This window comes from Phyllopteryx taeniolatus, chromosome 4, assembly GCF_024500385.1.
Source record: "Phyllopteryx taeniolatus isolate TA_2022b chromosome 4, UOR_Ptae_1.2, whole genome shotgun sequence".
NCBI classification, from domain to species: domain Eukaryota; kingdom Metazoa; phylum Chordata; class Actinopteri; order Syngnathiformes; family Syngnathidae; genus Phyllopteryx; species Phyllopteryx taeniolatus.
In genome coordinates, this window is record NC_084505.1 from 26,377,036 (window position 1) to 26,399,551 (window position 22,516).

General features: G+C 39.7%; 1 protein-coding gene across 9 annotated transcripts in view; it reads right to left on the minus strand.

The window, feature by feature from the left end:
• The window catches only part of lrba (LPS-responsive vesicle trafficking, beach and anchor containing), a 266,996-nt gene that overhangs the window by 134,102 nt on the left and 110,378 nt on the right, over positions 1-22,516 (minus strand). For all 9 annotated transcript variants that reach the window (XM_061770952.1, XM_061770951.1, XM_061770956.1 and 6 more), the window contains one exon: positions 7,447-7,613. In XM_061770952.1, coding sequence (XP_061626936.1) covers positions 7,447-7,613 — 167 coding nt within the window. The remainder of the gene's footprint in view (positions 1-7,446; positions 7,614-22,516) is intronic.

A 22,516-nucleotide genomic window follows, 5' to 3' on the forward strand; every position in this document is an offset into this window, starting at 1 on the left:
TGAACCTGAAAAAAAAAAAAAAAAAATCTGACATCATCAAGCAGACAAGTTTTTTCATTTATTTTCTTGTAGTATTTTTTACTGGCTGTATTATTGGTTTGTGGTACACATCTGATTAGGATATTTTCGTTAAAGGTGGGTAATTTCATTAAGAAATATGAAAAAAAATAAAGCATTCAAAAAGCACAACAAAATATACATCCAACTGGCGTTGAATAATTTTTTTGCTGTATATTGTGAGTCTATTTGAGTGTGTTTCACTTTTTTCTGTGGCAAAAATGACACAGCACAAGATGAAACAGTAATGCTAATATCAATAGTTTGTCCATTACAGGTCAGCTAACTGTCCGGCGGAGCAGTTACAAAGCTGTCCGTTTCCCATCTCTTGGGGCCCGATCAATACGGGCCATACTGTTTAAATTTTGCCCGTATTGATTTCCTCGGCGGCGCGCCGACCTCCCGAAGCATTCGTCTTTTTCTGAAGGGGTGGAAGATTTGATTTAGTGGGGAAAAATTGGAGTGCACATCACAAAGATTTTTCGCCGGGCGGGAGTGTGACAAGCCAAAAAGATGAATGTCCCTCAGCTGGGAAGCCTCTCGCCTAAGGGTGTCCATTAGAGCGCCTCTGCAGCAGAAAATGAGCTGCTCGTACGAGGAAGAAGAAAAGGAGGAGGTGGGGGGGACTGCATGGAGGTGAGGAGCCTGGAAGAAAGCCTGAATAAAAAGGGATGCCATAAAAAGAAGACAACAACCCCAGAGAAATGCGTTCCATCCCTAGAGGCGTCTTCTATAATTGTTCAGGATGTAATGTGTATTATAAAACAAAATTGTTCACTAAAACAATTGCATTTTGTGTCATGTCGAGCAGTGTATCCACGAACACTACAACCTGCATGACCCACATTGGTTTAGGTCACCCATATTGTGTACACTCTGAATCCCTGGAGCCCGTACGAGAAATAGTACCTACTAGTAGGACTGTAAAGGTACAGGTGTACATGTATTCAGATTTTTTTGCTCTGGTCCGGTTACCACACAAAACAACTGGCTAATGAACGTCACCGCTAGCGATTTGCTTTTGAAAGTACATCACACTTGTTAACTTGCATGAAATAGCCTCATGCAGTAATATAGTAAAAGACAAAATATTGATGCATTGCTTTCCAAAAAAGACAAACTACGGATGCTGCACTATCCTAAAGAGAAGACTTTCTACTGGTGTTTCACTTTCCAAAGAAGAGGAGAAGCTATTGACGTTCAAATCTACTAAAAAGAAGACAATACTGATGTTAAAGGGAGGAGGAGAAGGATCAGCTGAAATAGATGTCTGTCATGAACAAAACAATATGCTTTATTTTGGCATATAAATTACCGTAGTCAGCAAACAGAACTACATTGAATTAGTCCAATGTTTGTCACTTTTTCACTTTGAAATCTGCCACCCTCTGCAACAACGTCGCCCCTTCCGGTTTGACGTGTGACATCAGCAGATGACAGGACGCTCCTTTGTTTACTAGCTCAAGCAGGAGTAGTTCAGAAAAGAGAGTACTTGTTGTTACAAGTTAAGATGCCAAAACGTTGTGTGGCTGCAGGGTGTTCCGACATGACTGGAGAGAGCCTGTTTGAATTCCCAAAGGACCCCCGACTGAAGCGGGAACGGATAAGACGAGTCCAGAGAAAGCGGGACCAGTGGAAAGCCTACTCAATGATGTGCACTGCACATTTCACTCAGGCCTGCTTCAAAACGGAACCTGCAATCCAAGAATCCCTTGGATTTAGCCTACATCACAAGAGGCAGTTAAAAAAAAAAAGATGCAGTACCAACAGTTTTCCAGCGACAGCGGCAATCTGAAGCTATTACCAGCACAGATACGGACGGGAGGGTACCAGAATGGCTGCGGCGAAACTTGAAAGGCACAGGGTGAGTCACATTTGAAACCTGGTCTCGTGGAGTCTCATCAAACATATCAAGAATATGAAGCATTGAATTGAACTGACACAGTGGACCCAGGTTTGACTATTTAACTAGAACATCGATGAAATTATATATTGATATTATAGGCTACATTCCTATAATGTACTGATGCAAGACGCTTATATTACACATTACTTTACAGACGGGAGCTGTGCACGTGTGCGTTTTCATAGCAAAGACTCTCGACTACAAGTGGCATTGGTTCACAGTTTGTACACGAACACTTAAAAAAAATATAAAAATCATGACCACGTCTTCTCGAATCATCCTTTGAATTCTATTAATTTCAACATCAACCGAAGAGTAAGTAATTTCATGCAGCCATCAGAACATCGTCGTCCACGCACCATTCAGTGTTTTTTGTAGCCGGCCGATATCTTCGCCATCAGACTCGTCGCAGTTTCCAGCATCTTCAAGCACCTTCACTATTGTCATCCGTCTCGTATGGCTCAAACCGGTGGGAACATAACACTTTATCATCTTCATTGCGGTCAGTACCACGTTCTGTTTTGATTTCAACGGAACTATCGCTGATTTCGTCGCTGAAGTCACTGGCACAGTCTTGTTTACAAGCCACGGCCACCGCTCCCTCTGGCAAAAGCATTTCACCGCTGACGTCACAACACGGAAGCCGCTTTTGAGATGGCTTTTGAATGCCCACATGGTGATTTAATTATCATCAGTCGATGAATGAATAGCCATGCGTCTGATATGTGAATTGTTTTTTTTTTTTTTTACTATTAATCACTTTTTGAGGAAGCAATCTTATCTTCACTTTAAGCTCCCTTAAAGAAGACAAACTACTGATGATTTATTTACAAAAAAGAAACTTTGTTAATTTAAAAACAAAAGCTGCTTATTAATCTTACAAAGATCGTATTCCACTCCTCTTTCTGTTATTCTTTCATTTATTGGAGAATTTACTGCGAGAGAGAGCTAAAAAGAAATCAGCAGGATGTAGAGCATTTTCTAATCAGGTTCCAGTACTCTGGAATGCCCTACCCACGGAAATTAGAGCAGCTACTTCTGTAGAAATGTTTAAATCTCGACTTAAGACAAATTTTTACATTCTCGCATTTGTTTAAAGGGGGAAGAAGGATACAGTGTGTCCCCAGCGACTGCAAGGCGGCATCGCCCATCATGTTGGCCGACTTTACATGAATGACGGATCCTGACCCGAATAAACATTGTGTGGATAGACCGCGTCAAGCATTCACTGCATGCGATGTTCGCTTTTACTCCGGGAAATAGGACAGGCAGACGTTTACGGATGAACAGGTAGTCCCTATCCGTCCGCTTTCCGGGAGACGTCCTGAGGTAGGAGATGAAAGACAAGGGCGCGGAAACCACGGTTGCTGCCTTTTGTCTGGCGGGCAGGAATCCTCCGCGGACACAAAGCGCACAAACAAAAAGACGGAGGAGGGAAAAGAATTACAACTCACATAACACCGTTTTCCTCCTGAGGCCGCGCCTGCCATAAAGCGGGATATTAAGACACAAATTGCGTTCAGGCAGGTCACGGTAATATTAGACGGCGGGAACAATTCCCATCAGCCAGCCGGGAGATAATATTTTCATTCCCAGACTCTTTATTGAAGGGAAACTTTGGGGAATAAGGTTTTTTTTCCACTCAATTGCAGATGTCTGCAACAAAAAGGTTGTAACGTTGGCTGCTTATTGTCTGCATTTGATTTGAAGAGCGTCTTCCTCAAGAGGCTGCAGGTCCAGGTGTTCCTGTCAACTCTTTACATTTGCGTATTTTCTTTATCTAATATTATATTATTGTCTAACATTGTGTATTATTTTATTTTTTGTGTATTTTTTTCTAATGCTTGGGTAATTTTCATTTGATAATTTTGTATTCTTGTGTCTAATGGTTGTTTACAATTTGTGTACAGGTATGTTTTGTCTAATTTTTTTCCTAAAGTGTTTCTATTTTCCCTGATACTGTACTTTTTAGCAAATATTTTGTATCATTATGTCAAATATTTTGCCTGTCTTTTTTCTTGTCACATCTAATTTTGTGTTATCCTCTAATATTTGTGTATTTTCTGTCACATATAATCATATTTGTGTTTTTATCAAATATTCTGTACCATTATTTTTAATGACTTTTTCAATTAATTAATTTTCTTCTATTAAACCACAACAAAACTGAGATAATTGTTTTTGGCAATAAAGACAAGAGCATTGCTGTTAGTAAATACCTGGAGTCACTCTCTTTAAAAACCAAAGACCAAGTCCGAAACCTTAGTGTTCTGATAGATTCCAACCTGACTTTCAACAGTCATATCAAATCAATTACTAAAACTGCCTTCAACCATCTGAAGAACATATCCAGAGTGAAGGCTTGCAGACCAGAAGCTCATCCATGCTTTTATCTCAAGTTGACTTGACTATTGTAATGGTCTTCTGACTGGCCCAAAAAGAGCATTAAACAGCTGCAGCTCATTCAGAATGCTGCAGCTCGGGTTCTGACCAGAACAAAGAGGTCAGAGCATATTACTCCAATTCTAAAGTCTTGACACTGGCTTCCAGTCATCTTAAGAATAGAATTTAAGTTCTGCTACTGGTCCATAAATCACTAAACAGTTTAGGTCGTGAATACACGAAAAAAATGCTAACGGAGGTTAAACCCAGTAGGGCTCTGAGATCGACAGACTCAGGTCAAATAGTGGCGCACAGAGTCCGAAGCAAACATGGTGAAGCAGCATTTAGCTATTATGCTGCACACAAATGGAATAAGTTGCCAACAGAAGTGACGTCAGCTCCAAGTGTGAATGTTTTTAAGTCCAGGTTAAAAACTCTTCTTTTTTTCCTCAGGCTTTTTAGAGCATTTCCACTTTTAAAGGATATTTCTTGCACTGTGGGCCATTTTAATTGTACTTTCATTTTTTTCTCTTTGTTTTTAATGTTTATAAAGATGTTTTTTTCTTTGTTTTTAAATGCTTTTAATCATGTAAAACACATTGAGTTACCTTGTGTATGAAACACGCTATATAAATAAATTTGCTTTGCTTTGCTTTTTTTGTCAAATCTTATATTTTGTGTTTGTAAAATTTTCCAAATATTTCTGTTTCATGAATTGTTTTGTTTAATATTCTGCATTGTTTTCTAACGTGTATTTTTCATCTATTTGTGTTTTTGACAAATATTCTGTAATACTTTATATTTTAGGATTTTGCCGCATATATTTGTATTTTTCCTTAATATTTTTTGTATTATAGTCTTGTATTTTTTCCCAATATTTATCTTTTTCCTCATATTTGTATATTTTTCCAATATTTCTTTTACATTCCCATCCAATATATACTATAATAATAATATTTCTTTTATAGTTGAGTATTTTTCAACTAATATTTGTGTATTGTCTAAACCTCCTTTGTTTCGCATTTTTTTTATATTTGTTTGAAAAAGATTATAAAAATAATGTTTAACATTGTTATTCTATTTAGTTGTGTATTTTTGGCATTTGTATTTCTTATTTCCCCCCACATATGTTTCCCTAATATTTTCTGTCTAATACCCTTGTATTATTTTCCATTATTTGTGTCATTTTCCTAATATTTGTGTATTTTTTTTCATGATATTTTTAAAGTTCTTGTCTAAATATTCAAATCTACAACATTCTCTTTCAACTGTCTAAAGTTCATTTACATTTGTATGTTTTTAATATAGGCCAGACCGGTAAGCACATCTGCCTCACAGTTCTGGGGACCGGGGTTCAAATCCCGGCCCCACCTGTGTGGAGTTTGCATGTTCTCCCCGTGCCTGGGTGGGTTTCCTCCCACATACCAAAAACATGCATGGTAGGTTGATTGAAGACTCTAAATTGCCTGTAGGTGTGAATGTGAGTGTGAATGCTTGTTTGTTTGTATGTGCCCTGCGATTGGCTGGCGACAGGTTCAGGGTGGACCCCGCCTCCTGCCCGAAGATAGCTGAGATAGGCTCCAGCAGCCCGCGACCCTAGTGAGGATAAGCGGTAAAGAAAATGGATGGATGGATGTTTTTAATATTTGTGTAAAAAAAAAGACAAAATACCAGTAAACTTGTTTTATTTATTATTTTCTGTCAGTTGTATATTTTTTATCTTATTTAAAACAAAAAATCCTAATCCAAAATCAAATCCAAATATTTTTGTTTTTCTTTCTTTGTCTAATATTGTTATATTTCTTTCTAAAATTGTTATATTTGTATCCTTTGTCGAATATTTGCATAATATTTTTATGAAGTATTTTTTTGTATTGTTTTATGTGTATTATTTTTGTTATTATTATAATCTTTTTACGTGTTATAAACATCTCCCACATGGAGCTGCAGGTGTTCGTTTTTATGATTTTCTCCGCACCAGATGTTCCTGCTATAAGAGCCTGCATAGATCTCTGCTGCTCTGGTGTGAAAGCTGCGCCACCTGACCTTCACAGTAATTGACCGAAAATATTGACGTAACAGGACCGGACTGATTGTGATTTATGAAAAGAGCGCAGGCGCTCCGAGGCCCCATGCCAATGGCTATGTGCGCCCATCGGCGGCCATTAGGAAAAACATCAATAGCCGCGATGGTCGGTAATGGGAGACTTTGAGGCCTGGGCTTGTAGAGAACACGAGCTTCATTTTAAATAGAATGGCCATTGTGCGACTACACTACAAAAGAACAGGAAAGAGAGAGACTTGGACATGGAAATACAAAATGACAAAATGGATGGGGAAACAAAAAAGGCCAGAAATAGAGTCTCCGGAGAGTTGCGACCGTCTAACGATCGTCATCAGATGGCCATTACACACTAGGAGGCATGAAACAGTCTATGCTAGAGACTATTACCATCTCAATTTTGTATTATTGCAAATTACCGTATTCAGCAAACCAACAGCAAACGACAAGCATGATTTTTCTAATATTTTTGGATTATTAATCTACTAGATTTGTATTTTTTCCCCTAATATTTTTAATTTGGCTAATATTTCTGTATTTTTTAGCTGCAATGTTTGAACTGTTACGTGTAATATTTTAGCTCTTTTTAATACAAATACATGTTTGATTATTTTTTGAATTGGTTGTTTAATATGGCTACATTTTTTAAATATTTGTATATGTTTATCCAGTTTTTTCGTTTAATATTTTTGCATTTAACAAAATATTATTTTTGTATTCTTCGATTATTTCTGGATTGTTTGTCTGACATTTTTTTAATTTTAATATATTAATTTTTTTGTCTAATATTTTTTGTTTTCAAATATCTTTGAAAACGAGACAAAATGAAATCAGAATGAAAGGGGGGGGGGGAAATGAAAACGTGTAAAAATACCTTTCTACCACTAAAGAAAAGAAATCCAAAGAAGCCCTTAATAGGGCAAGGCATGATATTTCGTAACTTAAACTATCTGCCGGACACACCTCACATAAAGAGGGTGAACCACGTGACCGCTCAGCCAGCTAATCAGCGCAGAAAGTCAATGATGACGAGAAGTACCTGATAGAGGAGGCTCCCCAGGCTCCGTGTTTGTCAGTGAGGATGTGGACAATCTTCTGAATGAGCTGCGTGGCCGTCACGTGGTCTCGGTACTTGGCGGCGCGGATAAGGTGGTCGCACATTTTCTCCTCATCACGCTTCTCGGCCGAGTACTGAGCACAGTTGGACTGGAGGAAAACAACAAGGGGAAAAAAGGAGGGGACAAAAACTGTTACACCACTCTGGTGCACCCCCACACTTTTCAAACATTTTATGGAACACACCACAATCGAGGTCCTAATAGATGGTGTCACTTCCTTACCATGCACACTTCCTCAAAAAGTGGCACCTGGATAAAAATCAATGTACCAGTAAATGTCTTAACCAAACGTTTTCAGGCACGCAGCCCCGTCAAGAGCACGCACCCCCTATCCTACAAACACAACCTCAAAAAAGCAGCACTCTCACTTAGAGAAAAAACACCACCTTACATGTATAATTATTATTCCAGACCACCATTGTTCTTATTTAATTTCCCTTAATGCATGAATATATATAACTAAACATTTAACCCTACACACCATCAGTGAGGGTGCTTCACTACAGTACAGTTTGTGAAACCCTGCTTTAGTGGTTGTGAATTACAGAATATTTATTGACTGAATTAAACAAAATTCCAACTTTATTAGCCAGACATAACCATCAGAGGTGACGCACCCCATTTCCCCACCCCAGGCAGAGCCTAAAAAAAAAAAATCAACTCAAAGTCAACTTAACGACATCGTGTTTTTCCAAATTTATAAATGTGTAATTATTAGAACGCAAACAATTACATTTTCAAACTTAACGTAATATCCTGGAAGGGTGCGGCACCACAGTTTTTAGAATCCCTGGGTTCAATGTTGTGAATTACAGAAATTTCTTGCCAAAAGTAATCACAATTCTGAAAGTTTAGAAGAGGTCTCCCTAAACTTTAAGTTACACACGACCTTCAACATTCCATCAGAGATGGCGCAACACCTCTCCCCTCCACAAAACCCAAAAAAAAAAAAAAGTCAAAAACCCAAAGACATCATATTTAAATATGTAAACATGGTTGTGGGGGAAAACAATCACACTTAGAAGTCTGTCATTATTATAATATATATATATATATATATATATATATATATATAATTAATTAAAAGACAGCACCACCCCCTTTCCCTCCCAGCACAGCCTAAAAAAAGGCATTACGTTTTCTTCACACTTATAAACGTTTATTTATTATATCAGAGGCATTTATATTTTCATGATTGTGAATTAAATTACATTAATAATGTTTAAAGGTGCCGTTCCCAAACTTTTGAAGCCACACGCCCTCAACATTCCGTCAGAAATGACGCACCACCTCACTCTTCCTTTAAAAAATAAAATAAAATCAAGTCAAAAATCTAAAGACATTTAATGATGCAAACATGATTGTAAGGGGGGGGGGAAAGATCCATAATTATTCTACCAGCCACGGAAACTCATCAACAGAGGGTGCAAACCCCTTTGCCCCCAAGCACAGCCTCAAAAAAGGCATTATATTTTTCACACTTGTAAATGTAAAATTATTCTACCAGGGTGCCGTTACAGTTTTAATTTGGCACACCCCCCTTGCGGGTGCTATTTGGGAAGTCCTGGTTTTCCATGGAATTTCTCTACAAAAATGCACTGAGTCGTGGTGAGTGAGAAGGGGGAGACAAAAAACAAAAAAAACAAAAAAAGAAAAAGAGTATGGGGGTAATTTCAGTCCTGGTGTCATGTTGATTAATAACAGTGGACACATGGCTACTAATGCCCTGCGGCACACCCAATCACACGATACCCAGGACATTATTCTCTGTCGGAATATGTTTTCGGATTGAGACTTTGAACCTTTTCCTGTTTGGGAACCAATTAGCAACTTAAGTATAGAGAGTGTTGACTTTCCACAGATCCCATAATAAAATTAGTCTTATAAGACAATGATGCATGGCTGGTAGTGAAAAACACGTTTTCCAAAAGTTTACTTCATAAATTGCTTCCTCTTCATATCTGACAGAAGATCCATAGATATAAATCACATTAGAGGAGGCTTTTTCTGCAGACGTATTCGCCTTAATTATCAATCTATGTCTCTTTGTGCGCCATCAGAGTGGGTCTTGACCTTCCAGGCAAGCGTGATGAGTTCAAGGGAGGGGGGGGGAAGAAAGGATGGCGGAGTAAACGTTTGGAATTTAGGCCACAAAATGGAGGCTGTGAGTGTCATGTGAGCATCTGTCTTCATCAGAGGCGGTCCAGGCACCAATGCAATTGGGAAAATGTAAAAAATGTGCCACAGCACACTGGTTGGGAATGACTGTTCTAGGATACCTTCTGCCATTTGGGGCTCATTCGGCCAAATTCTCTAGTAGGAGTTTGTCAAAGTACGAGCCCGGAAAATTGGTGGCTTCAAACCAAAATGTCCAACCTCCTGATCAATTTCGAGTATGGGTCCGGGAGAAATAAGTGACCACTTTGTATGACACTCCAAAACATAAACAGTTGCTAAAGACTACACATAACATGAAATAATCATCATACAATATGCAGTAATTCATCCAAGTGACTTATGTGCCGCACTAGGTGCTGCTGTTTTGGTTAGCGAGTGGAGTTCAAATGGGCTCAGTTATTACGTCTTTATTACCCCTGTGTGAACAACGGCGTCTATGAACTGAATTCATTTATAGATGCGGCAGGTGTTTATTTGTTCAGGTGGACAACGCACCAAGTGGGGTACTTTGTCTGTATTCCAGTAGGGTGCCACTATTTGAGGAAATATTATTTTTAAAAGATGATAAAACTATCACATGTACCAAGTAGATAAGTAGTCTTCAAATATGATTGGCTGGCGACCGGTTCAGGGTGTACCCCGCCTCTCGCCCGAAGATAGCTGGGATAGGCTCCAGCAGTCCGCGACCCAAGTGAGGATAAGCGGTAAAGAAAATGGATGGATAGTTACTTGGATCAAGGCACGCCAAACAACCTTGGGTTATGAGCTACATGCTGCTTCACCAAGGTGAAAAGGCTAGGCCCTGGAAGGTGCTTACATGTACCAGGGTGTCATGGGAAAACTTGCCTTGTTCTTCTTCTTAGGGATTTGCAGAGTCTACAGTGTGATGGCATGAGCATAAACAAACACTTCATTGATCCCTCTCTTGACCAAAACCAAGGTAGCAATGGTTAAAATTCAAAGCCTCACCCTTCAGTATTACTGTCCAAAACACACGGCAAGCACCATGAAACCACACCGTTCGGCTCGTTTATAAGCTTAGAAAAGAAATAGCAGTTAACTACCTGGGTCCCTCTCATAATGTGGACTTTCAAATGTTAATCTGAAGGTCAACACGACTAAATGAACAAGCGCGCCAGTCTTTTCGGGGGAATGTTGAGGGAAGTACACAAACTAAATTAAATGTTCCGGGTCGCTTGACAAACATGCCTTTTTCATCAGCCACAGCAATTTCTTTGTAATTTTCCAGGCCCCTTTTTCATGGACTTCATCCCCAAAATGGCTAGCTTCCTGCTCAATTTTGGACATAGGTCCTTGAGACATTTTTGCATGTCCTGTTATGATAGACATGTCCACCCAATTTCGTGTTGATTGGAGAAACCAGTAACGGGGGGCTTTTCTTTTTCATGGTATTCGCCCCTAAAATGGCTGCTTCAAACCAAAATGGCTAAATTCCTGTTCAATTTTGGGCATAGGTCCTGGAGATTTTGTCATGCATCCTGTTATGATAGACATATCCACCCAATTTCGTGTGGATTGGGGAAACGGATAATTTTTTACTGGTCCATTTTTTTTTTTTTTTTTTTTTTTTTTTTTTAAATTTCCGGACAGAGCCCTTTTTTTATTGATACTCGCCCCCGAAATGGCTGCCCCCAACCAAATTGGCCAACTTCTTGTTCAATTTTAGACATGGGACCTTGAGTCTTGACCTGTTATGACAGACATGTTTACCTGATTTTGTGTCAATCAAAGGTTTTTTTTTTTGGTTTTTTTCCCCCCCTAACTTTCTTAGGCCACTTTAAGGAATTTGCTCCAAAAGTGGCTGCTGCTAACCAAAACGACCAACCTCCTGCTCATCCTTCAGTCCTTCAGACTTTTTCGTGTATCCGGTTATGATAGACATGGCTGACCAAAATGGCTGATTTGCACTTAAATTTCAAGCAAGGGTCCTTGAGACTTTTTCCAGCACCCCGTTGCGTATGATAGACATGCCACCAGTTTCTTGTTGATCGGTGAAACTTGTGTTGGGGGCTATTTTTTTTCTAACTGACAGAGACTTTTCACTCGTAGACAAAAATGTTTTATTTTTCAGGCATGTTGAGGCCCCCAAAATGAAATCAATTCGTCAGAATAATAATAAACAGCATCTGGCGCTCCGGACCTAAATACTTGTTCTGACATTTATCAAAACAGTGTGCTACTTTGCCATGATGACTCGCGACACTTTAATAGCGGGCAGCACCTTCCAGGGCCTAATCTGCCCAAGTAGACAGCACCTCGGCGAAGACCAAAGGATAACAGTTGGCGTTAATCGAGTCAATTATGCAGATTTGTGTCTCCCACAATTCATTCACCGTTCAAATAAATAACAGTGGATGGATTTTGGGGCGGAGGAGGGAGGGATAGTACGGGAAGTGACTGCAAGGAGGAAAGAACAGGGATCATGTCCAAAAACCACATCATGGTACAAAGTGGCAACATAGAGAAGAAACTATGCTTAAATAGATGGTCCAAGGTTACATTTGGACACTTTTAAGATCAGTTTTCACACTAATTCGTGGGGTGGCTTGAAGGGGGGCTGCGTAACAGAGATGCCCTAGCGAGCTGATACATTTGCCTCTGCAAGAAGGAATGAGAAAATATTGCCAAGACCCATACACCAAATGACTGAATAATAAAGTGATGAAAATAAAAATAGCCGCTGACACCAGTTTCACCAATCGAGGCAAGATTTATCAAGCGGACACATGAAAAAGTCTCAAGAACGCATGCCCGAAACATAACAGGTAGGGTATTTTGGATCAATTCGATCACCGGATACAATGAAATTTCCAAGGCATTCTAGAGCCAAAATGTGCTGCCCAGTATCAGAAAGCTGTCAGCACAGAGACTTTCAAATCTGTACTGTACAACAATGAGGTCTCAAGGACTTTCAAGGCTTGGTCTTAGCAACCTTCCTTTAATAATTAGAATATTTTTTTCCCCCACTTTTCACCATGCTAAAGTTTAGGGTGTGGTATTTTTTTTTTTTTATATATAGCATGTCCTTGACTATGAAGTCTGCATACAAAAATGGCAACAAACGTGGAATGATGGAGCAGAGGGTTTCTTCTTGGGCGGAGGAGATGAAGAGGCTGCCATCTAAGCACGATGACCATTCCATTAAGGACAACGCAAGGGGAACAGGAGGAGAAAGATACTTTGTGCTGTGTTAACCTTGATGGCCACGAGCAGGGATCTCTTTCAACTGGATTAGACCCCCCCCCCCCCCCCCCCCCCCCGAGAGAGGAAAGAGGAAAAAAAAAAAAATCAATAGTGGGGAGCGGCGGCATGACAGCAGCATCATTCCAGAATTGAAGTGGCTGTCAGCCATTGTCATTTGCTGACTTTTGTTCGCCATTGTTCTTTTAAACCCTCATTTTTCTCCCTATCTCGCCTGTTTCTCCCCCTCGGGCCCATTGTCTGAATTCCCCGGTGGTGTTTTATGTTGCAATTTCAAAACTCCGGGACAAGAGATCAAGTGCAAGAGGGTCTTTTTCTTTTCTTTTTCTGAAAAAAACAAAAAACAAAACAAGTGCCAGTCCCCCATTCTCCACCCCAAACTCCCTCCCCACCCATCTCCCTTGACCCCCCTTTTGTGTTTTTCCCATGTATTTGCATTCTGGGCTATCAGAAAAGGACAAGGCTGATTCCCCGCCATCATCCAGACCCCGTTTGTTGTAAATGAAACCCCGCGGGAGTACTTGTCAACGCACGTGAGAAATTGGAGACCCTCGCAGAGCGACGGCCCGGCGGATGTGCCGCCGAGCGTCAAGAGATTGCAAATCAAGCATGCTTGTCTTCAAACAGAGCCTTAAAATCCCCCTCTTCACTGTGTTTTTTTTTTTTTTTTTTGTATGCAGCAACACCCCTAGACCTTCCTCTGTCACTCTAATTGATAAACAGAGGGCTGATACGGTGTAATGAGCCTCTGTTCTCCTGCCAATTATGCTGGTTAACCCTCACAACCCACTGAGAAGACGAAGAGGAGGAGGAGGAGGAGGACACATCATGTGACAAGTGCAGCATTTAGATAATGATGAGAGTGAACTCATCCACTCCCTCTTTATTTACATGCAGGAGAATCCGGTGGAATAAGTATATGCACATGAGCGAAGCTTGTTGCTACAAGGTGAATTCAAAAGTTATGAAAAAAGCCCTGGACACTAGTTTCACCAATTAACACAAAATTGGGTGGACATGTCCATCATAGCAAAGACACACAAAAAAAGTCCAAGACCCATGCCCTAAACTTAACAGAAGGTGCCCATTTTGGTTGGAAGTAACCATTTTGGGTGGGAAACCCATGAAAAGGGGGCTTTTAAATTACAAAAATTGACAAGATGCCTGAAAATGTCTGAAAGACCTATGCCCGAAATTGAACAAGAAGGCAAACATTTTGGTTTGAAGGAGCCACTTCGGGCAAATTGCAGGGCATACCGACAATTGGGTTAAATTTGAGCATGTTTCCTTTCTTCCGATCCAATTTAGCAAAGGTCTGATTGTCAGATGCTTCTGAAAGTTTATCCGGAGCATGTATCCTGTGGTGTTGAGTGTGTTAAGATTGTTTTTTTTCCTCCATGGTCTGCTTGGAAAAAAACAGATGAATCCGACTATCGGTAAGGTTATAGGTGTTCAATATTTCTGACGGCAAATCCTTATATGTGTGGAAAACACCAAGCTGGGCCGACCCAGGGATTTTGTGATTGTGACGTGAAACGGAACGATAGCCAATCAGGAGGTCCACTAAAGCTCATGTCGTTGCTGGTCACTGATCAGCAAATGGTTGTCTTGAGTGTTAGTACAAATTTTCTCACGTCAGTTACAAAATAGAAATGACAAGGAGAAGAGTTTATCTTCACAATGTAGTTACAAGCTACTAGATTACCTACGTTCTTCAATTACTTCTTCTACAACTACTCTTTTTTTCTTTTCTTTTTTTTATTTTCCAGCAGGCGGCACGGTGGACGACTGGTTAGCACATCTGCCTCACAGTTCTGAGGACCAGGGTTCAAATCCCAGCCCCACCTGTGTGGAGTTTGCATGTTCTCCCCGTGCCTGCGTGGGTTTTCTCCGGGTACTCCGGTTTCCTCCCACATCCCAAAAACATGCATGCTAGGTTGATTGAAGACTCTAAATTGCCCACAGGTGTGAATGTGAGTGCAAGTGGTTGTTTGTTTATATGTGCCCCGCGATTGGCTGGCGACCAGTTCAGGGTGTACCCTGCCTCTCGCCTGAAGACAGCTGGGATAGGCTCCAGCACTAGGATAACCGGTACAGAAAATGGGTGGATGGATTTTCCATCAGTCTGGATGCCCTGTGGCACAATGCTGCCTCTCAGAGGTTAGTCTTGGTCCTACAACTGACATTGTGTGTGTGGTGTTCTGTGTTGGTCCTCTCTACTACACCACACAATATAAGTAGCAACGTGACAAGTGGCCGCCATCTTGGTAAAATTTTCTAAAAAATAAATAAATAAAATAAACATGGAATGAGCAAGTCAAAGGCTCGTAAAATTATCCATAAATAAATTCACAAAAACAATTGATTACTAAAGTAAATGACCTATTCTACGGCCCACACTGCTCTCGCATAATGTTCAATTTGCGCTATTTCAGTGGAGGTTTTAGGGCAAGCGAGGCTGTTTGAAAGATCACAGTAATTTTGATGCATTGACTTGGAGAAGCTCTCGGAATTTCTGCTGGTACAAGTCTATTGGTGGCTTATGCAAAGCAAATTTATTTATATCGTGCATTTCATACACAAGGTAACTCAATGTGCTTTACATGATTAAAAGCATTTAAAAACAAAGAAGAAGAAGAAAAACAGCTGATAAAGAGAAAAAAAACGAATAAAATGCAATTAAAACAGCATACAGTGCAAGGAATATCATTTAAAAGTGGAAATGCTCTAAAAAGCATGTGGGGAAAAAGAAGTGTTTTTAACCTGGACTTAAAAACATGCACACTTGGGGCTGATGTCACTTCTGTTGGCAACTTATTCCATTTGTGTGCAGCATAATAGCTAAAGGCTGCTTCACCATGTTTGGTTTGGACTCTGCGCGCCACTATTTGACCCGAGTCTGTCGATCTCAGAGCCCTACTGGGTTTACATTCCATTAGCATTTCATTCATGTATTCAGTACCTAAACCATTTAGTGATTTATAGACCAGTAGCAGAACTTTAAAATATATTCTAAAGTTGACTGGAAACCAGTGTAAAGGCTTTAGAATTGGAGTAAATATGCTCTGACCTCTTTGTTCTGGTCAGAACCCGAGGTGCAGCATTCTGAATGAGCTGCAGCTGTTTAATGATCTTTTTATGGAGTCCAGTCAGAAGACCATTACAATAGTAAAGTCCACTTGAGATAAAAGCATGAATGACCTTCTCCTGGTCTGCTTGACACATGCAAGCCTTCACTCTGGATATGTTCTTCAGATGGCAAAAGCAGTTTTAGTAATTGATTTGATATGACTGTTGAAAGTCAGGTCGGACTCTTTCAGAACACCAAGGTTTCGGACTTGGTCTTTGGTTTTTAAAGAGAGTGAGTCCAGGTATTTACTAACAGCAATCCTCTTTTCTTTATTTCCAAAAACAATTATGTCAGTTTTGTTGTGGTTTAATTGAAGAAAATGTTGGCTCATCCAGTTATCTATCTGTTTTAGACAGTGACACAACACCTCAAATGAACTGTAGTCATCTGGAGACACTGGTAGATATAACTGTGTGTCATCTACATAGCTATAGTAGTCAAAAGTTCTGAAGAATTTGAACCGAGGGTAGCATATACAGGCTGAAGAGGAGGGGTCCAAGAACTGACCCTTGAGGGACCCCATAGGTCATTGGCATTCGATGAGATTGAACGGTTGGTTACAAAATACCTTCTTTCCTCCAGGTAGGACATGAAACTTTTAAGGACTGTTCCATTTAGTCCTACCCACGTTTCCAACCTGTTCAGCAGTATATTATGATCTACTGTATCAAAAGCCGCACTGAGGTCCAACAAGACCAGAATTGACACCTTTCCAGAGTCAGTATTCAACATTTTATCGTTTAGCACTTTGATAAGAGCAGATTATGTTCTGTGATGAGTTCGGAAATCTGATTGAAATTTGTCAAAAAGTCCACTTAAGTTCAAGAAATTGATGAGTTGATTAAAAGTAACTTTCTCAAAAATCTCAGCTATGAAAGGGAGATTTGAGATGGGTCTATAGCTTGCTAACATGGAAGGGTCCAGTGTTCTATTTTTTTAGCAGAGACTTAATTGCAGTTACTTTAAGAGCTTTAGGAAACTTGCCTGACTGAAGTGAGCAATTGATTATTTGCTGCAAATCAGCTAGCACAGACTTCGCAATAGCTTTGAAAAAGTCAGATGGTATTGAGTCAAGACAGCTCGTTGATGGTTTCAGCTGCTGAACCGTTTTCTCTACAGTTTTTTGGTCAACTATCAAATTCTGATATGATGATGGAGTTTTTTCTGGGTGGCTTCAGATGTATCATTTTATCATTTTGCTGATTTGTGCTAATATTTAACCTGATGGATTGTAGTTTTTCACTAAAACAAGCAAATTCAGTGCATTTATCTGCTGTTAGAAGTTCTGGAGCTATCTGATTGGGAGGGTTGTGAGCTTGTCAACCACAGCGAACAGAGTGCGGGTAGTATTGAAGTTCTTACTGAAGATTTCAGAAAAGTGTTGCTGTCTAGTCCTGACTAACTCTTGGTTAAAATTACAAAGACTGTCTGTAGAGGTCATAGTCAATTTGGAGTTTAGTTTTTCTCCACTTGTGTTCTGCTTTCCTACACTTTGAGTTAGAGGTCTTTACCATCATTGTGCTCCTCCACGGTGTTCTACGTCGCCTCAAGATTGTCTTTGTTTTAATAGGAGCAACAGCATTTATGATATTTGAGATTTTACAGGTGAAATTAGCCAAAAGTTCATCAACTGTCTCAGCATTCACAGTTTGTGGCACAGCAATGGTCTGCATAAACTTAGTGGCAGTATTTTCATTTATGTACCTTTATACATCCATCCATCCATCCATCCATTTTCTGAGCCGCTTCTCCTCACTAGGGTCGCGGGCGAGCCGGAGCCTATCCCAGCTATCATCGGGCAGGAGGCGGGGTACACCCTGAACTGGTTGCCAGACAATCGCAGGGCACATGCAAACAAACAACCATTCACACTCACATTCACACCTACGGGCAATTTTGAGTCGTCAATTAACCTAGCATGCATGTTTTTGGGATGTGGGAGGAAACCGGAGTGCCCAGAGAAAACCCACGCAGGCACGGGGAGAACATGGAAACTCTACACAAGCAATCCCCGGTCCTCAGAACTCTGAGGCAGATGCTCTAACCAGTCGTCCACCTTTACCACCTTTATAATGTATTTTTAACTGAAACTTGTCCACTAATCGGAGAAGGGGCTCCCTGAGTAGCAGACGAAATGAAAGGATTGAGGCGATATGTTGGGAAATAATCAAGTTACATTGTTTTACTCTAATGTGAAGGTGTTTTTTGACCAGATTTTCCATAGGTGGTATCACACAAAAACATTCCCCAAAAAGGCAAATTTTGCTGACACAAAAAACTCAGTTTCTCTGGAACCCTTCATCAGATTTTCTAAATTTTTGGTGTATTCTACTCGAGTTTAAGTGGCCATTCTAACAAGAGTCATCATTTTGACAAACTGTCCTTTTTGGGAAATCTTGACACATTGCTACTATAAGAGCAGTAAGAACACACTTGACAAATTATTTTCCAGGTCACTCACATGGGGTTCAAATCCGCGCTCCGGACTTCCTGTGTGGAGTTTGCATGTCAATCCTACGTGGGTTTTCTCCAGGTAACTCTAATTTCCGCCCACATTAATCAAAGACTAAATTGTCCATAGGTATGAATGTGCGTGTGAATACTTGTTTGTCTATTTGTGCCCTGTGAGTGACTGGCGACCAGTTCAGCATGTACCCTGCCTCTCACCCAAAGTAAGCTGCGATAGGCTACAGCACACCCGCAAGCTTGGTGAGGATAAGCGGTACGGAAAATGGATGATTTTTATCGACATTTACTGCCTCATTGTCAGAGCGCCACTCTGCAGTTTTTTTTCCCACGTTGCTTGGGTTGCTCACATTTAAAAAAATATTTAAAACAAAAAAAATATAAATTAATTAAAAAAGAGCAGAAACTGCCGCTGCCGGACATACACACAAATGCAGCACTCTGAAGCACTGTTAATCTGTCAATTTTTTTAGCTACAAAGTTGTGTTTCCATCATCTAGGCCCAGTTAATTGCGCTCCAGCACAAACAAAGAGTGTCGGAGAGTGCCTCAGTTATAGACTGAATAACTGGATAACAAACCAATGATAATGCGGCACTCCACTCGACCAAAGGGATTGTACTAAACTGGGCAAGTCTTTGGTGAGGGGGTCTGGTTAGCCAGACTCGCATAATGAAAGGAGCTGCAGAGGAAGTACCAGGAGACTTCATTAAGCTGACGAGATAGCAGGACCGAGACAGTCGTGTTCCCCCAATGGTCTTCTGCTCAAATCTTCTGGGAAAATGCTTGTACAGCACAAAAGAGATGGCATAACATGCCGCAGTAAAATATACATTTTGACAGTATAGAGTCAGCTTTTAGTAAAAAGAGGCATATTGCGCTAAACTCGGCATTGCTAAACTAGCTTTGTGGTATCTCAACATGAGATTTTCCAATAACGATGTACTGCGTCACAGTCTGTACAAGGACATGACAACTTGTCCACAGTCGGTCGCAGCTGTCAGTCACACGGCGGCGTAAATAGCCTTTGGGAGTCGGGCTTTCGGCTGCGACAACAAGTGTGTTAGAATAAAAGGGTCTAACCATTCCGAGCAGGTTAGACGCTGGATCGCAGAGATGACCCACTTTAAGAGGCTGCTGTCTTTATGTGACACGTGCAGCTAGCAAAAGGGTTGCGAAGAGAAAACAAATAACTAATGTTACACCTCCAAAAGAAATTTACATTCAGTAAAACCAAATGACAAAAACAAAAACTATTTGAAAAGTGTGAAACTTTGTAAATTCAATGTGGAAAACAGTTTTGGCTTTGGTCAAAATGTTGCACAAGTTTGAAAATGTCTGTTTTACAATGTAATTATCTTGAATTTTAAAATCTTTTCCAAAATGTGTTTATTTTGTATTTGAAAAGTTTTGTTTTGTAAATGGAATATCACATTGCAGTTTTATATTTTTGTTTGCTCAAATTTGTTGCAGATTTGGTAAAATTACATATTTGTAAATTTGTGTTTTACAACGTAATGATGTTAGCTTTCATCAATCTCAATTTGTTTCAGATTTTGTAAATGTGTTTTACAAGTTGACTGTTGTAATTTTGTTTTCCCAAATATCTTTTGGATTTGGGAAGTGTTTAACAATTTGTAAATTTGTTTGTGAAGCGGTACAGAGAATGGATGAACGTTTCACATTTTCTGAATTTATTTGTACTGTTGTAGCTCTATGATTTGCAAAATACTGTTTGTTTTGAGTTGTATACGTTTTTTTTTGGTTTTTTTCCAAAAATTGAAACTTGACTTGGATTTGGTGAAAGTGTTGCACATTTCAAATATGTAAGTTTATATTTTACTGTCAAGATTTTAAATTGCTTTGCTAAATGTACATTGGTGAAAGTTTTTGCTCATTTAAAATTATTTAAAACTGAGTCACATTTCAGAAATTGAGTTTCATGTGTAAATTTGTGTCACAGTTTGTAAATCTGTTTTTACTTTTCTAAACAGTCTAACTTAGTTTTGAGTTTTCTCATTTTGTTTTTTTCAGGTTTGGTACTTCAACTTTTTGCAAATATGCCAAACATTTTATAAAGTTATTTCACATATTGCAAATTAGTTTTTACTTTTGTAAATTAGTGGTTTAAAATGAAATTTAGTTGGGATTTCTGTATTTAAGTTTTTCCAAACGTATTTCGGATTTGGTAATACTGATTGACACTTCACCAACTTTTATTTTTGTTTTTTCATTTTATACTTCGGGGCCATCGCATAGCAGCGCCGGAATAATACACTGCAACAATCATCGGTTCAACGTTAATGTCATTAATTTGGAGCAGGAGGGCTCGGATCAGGAGAGGGAAGACAATGACACCAAACATTAATTAGCCTGCTATCGTCTGGCTTTCACTGCATCTCTCCAAGTGCCAATTCAATTACTCCATATAACAGCGGGAGGATGAATCGAGGGTGTATATATAAAAAAAAAAAAAAAAAAAAAAAAAGTGAAGAAAAAAAGGGGATGAGAAAGAATAGAAATGACATGGGTCTTGCTCATGCTTCCCTATCTGGCCCTTCTTATCTGCCCTTGTGGCCCTGAGAGCACCACATTTCATCCCTAATGAACAGCCCTATAAAAAGAGGGACTTCGATTTCTCCCTCTCCCCTACCCTCGTTCTGTTTTCCTATCTCTCGAACGCCCTCTCTTTTTCCGGCTCCTCGGCGAGATATCGTCGTCTATCATTAGTTGTGTTGTGATCTGCTGATTCACTTCACATTAAGGATCCTATTAGATAAAGAACCCTAAAGGTAATTGGATTTCCCCACCTCTCCAGCCCCACTTCGAGTTATCTTCATCTCTAGTTTGCCTCAAGACCGTGATAATAACTTACTCCCTGGTACAAAGATGACTCAGTACCGTCCCGTGGAGTTCCACTCAGCGTGTCACAGAGACTAGACTACATTCAGTGGAGATGAACTCTGACTACAGCGAACCCACACTAGAATCAGAATCATGTTTATTTGCGAAGTATGTCCAAAAAACACACAAGGAATTTGTCTCCGGTAGTTGGAGCCGCTCCAGTACGACAACAGACAGTCAATTGACAGAGAACACTTTGGAGACAAAGACATTGACAAAAAAAATAAATAAAAGTCACTGAGCAGTAAAGGGTTGCTAGTTATCTGGTAATGCCGGTACATTTAAAAAAAAAATTTTGACAATTGTGCAAAAAGATGCAGAGTCCTTTAGCACTTAGAGCAGTTTGAATGACTAATATTGCAATAGTCCGGTGCAATGACCATTGTGCAAAGGGCGCTGAGACTTCTTGGAGTGTATGCGGTTTAAAGTGACGAGTAGTGCGATAATCTGGGACAATGTTGATTGTGCAAATGTTGCAGATAATGTATAATTGGCCCCACAGAAATGTGACAACGAACACAAGTCAAAAAAAGCTGTTCATCTTTCAAGCCTCCCACTAGATTGCAGATTTTTAAGCTATCGTTTTTTAAATGTTTATTTATTTATTTTTTTACAGTATACAGGCGAGCCGTAATTTAAATCAATTAGAATTTTGTATTTTTTTTATATTGCGCCAAATAACAACATAAGTTGTCTCAGGGCCCTTTACATTATGGAGTAGGTCTAGATCCACACTCCTCACACACTGAGACCAACTCAATTTAGAGTTGTACAACATTGTGTCGCAACATGCCAGGCACCGTTGAGATTTACTGGCTGTAGATGCAGCGTAATTCAAAGCAATACGTAGAGAAAGAGAAGGGTCACTATGGCTGTGAGTATTGTTGTATGCTGTTTGTATGTGTGTTAAAGTAGCAGTCTGTAAGTTTAAAATGATCATAACATCTATGCTAATTTCCGTTAGCCCATGTGTGGCATTTCGCTGGTGGACTTTCATTATGAGAAAATTATAAGCTTGCATTGAACATATTTGTGTTAAAATCTACTAGTTTATCTTTTGGTTTATGTGTCAGTTATACAGTCAACTTCAAC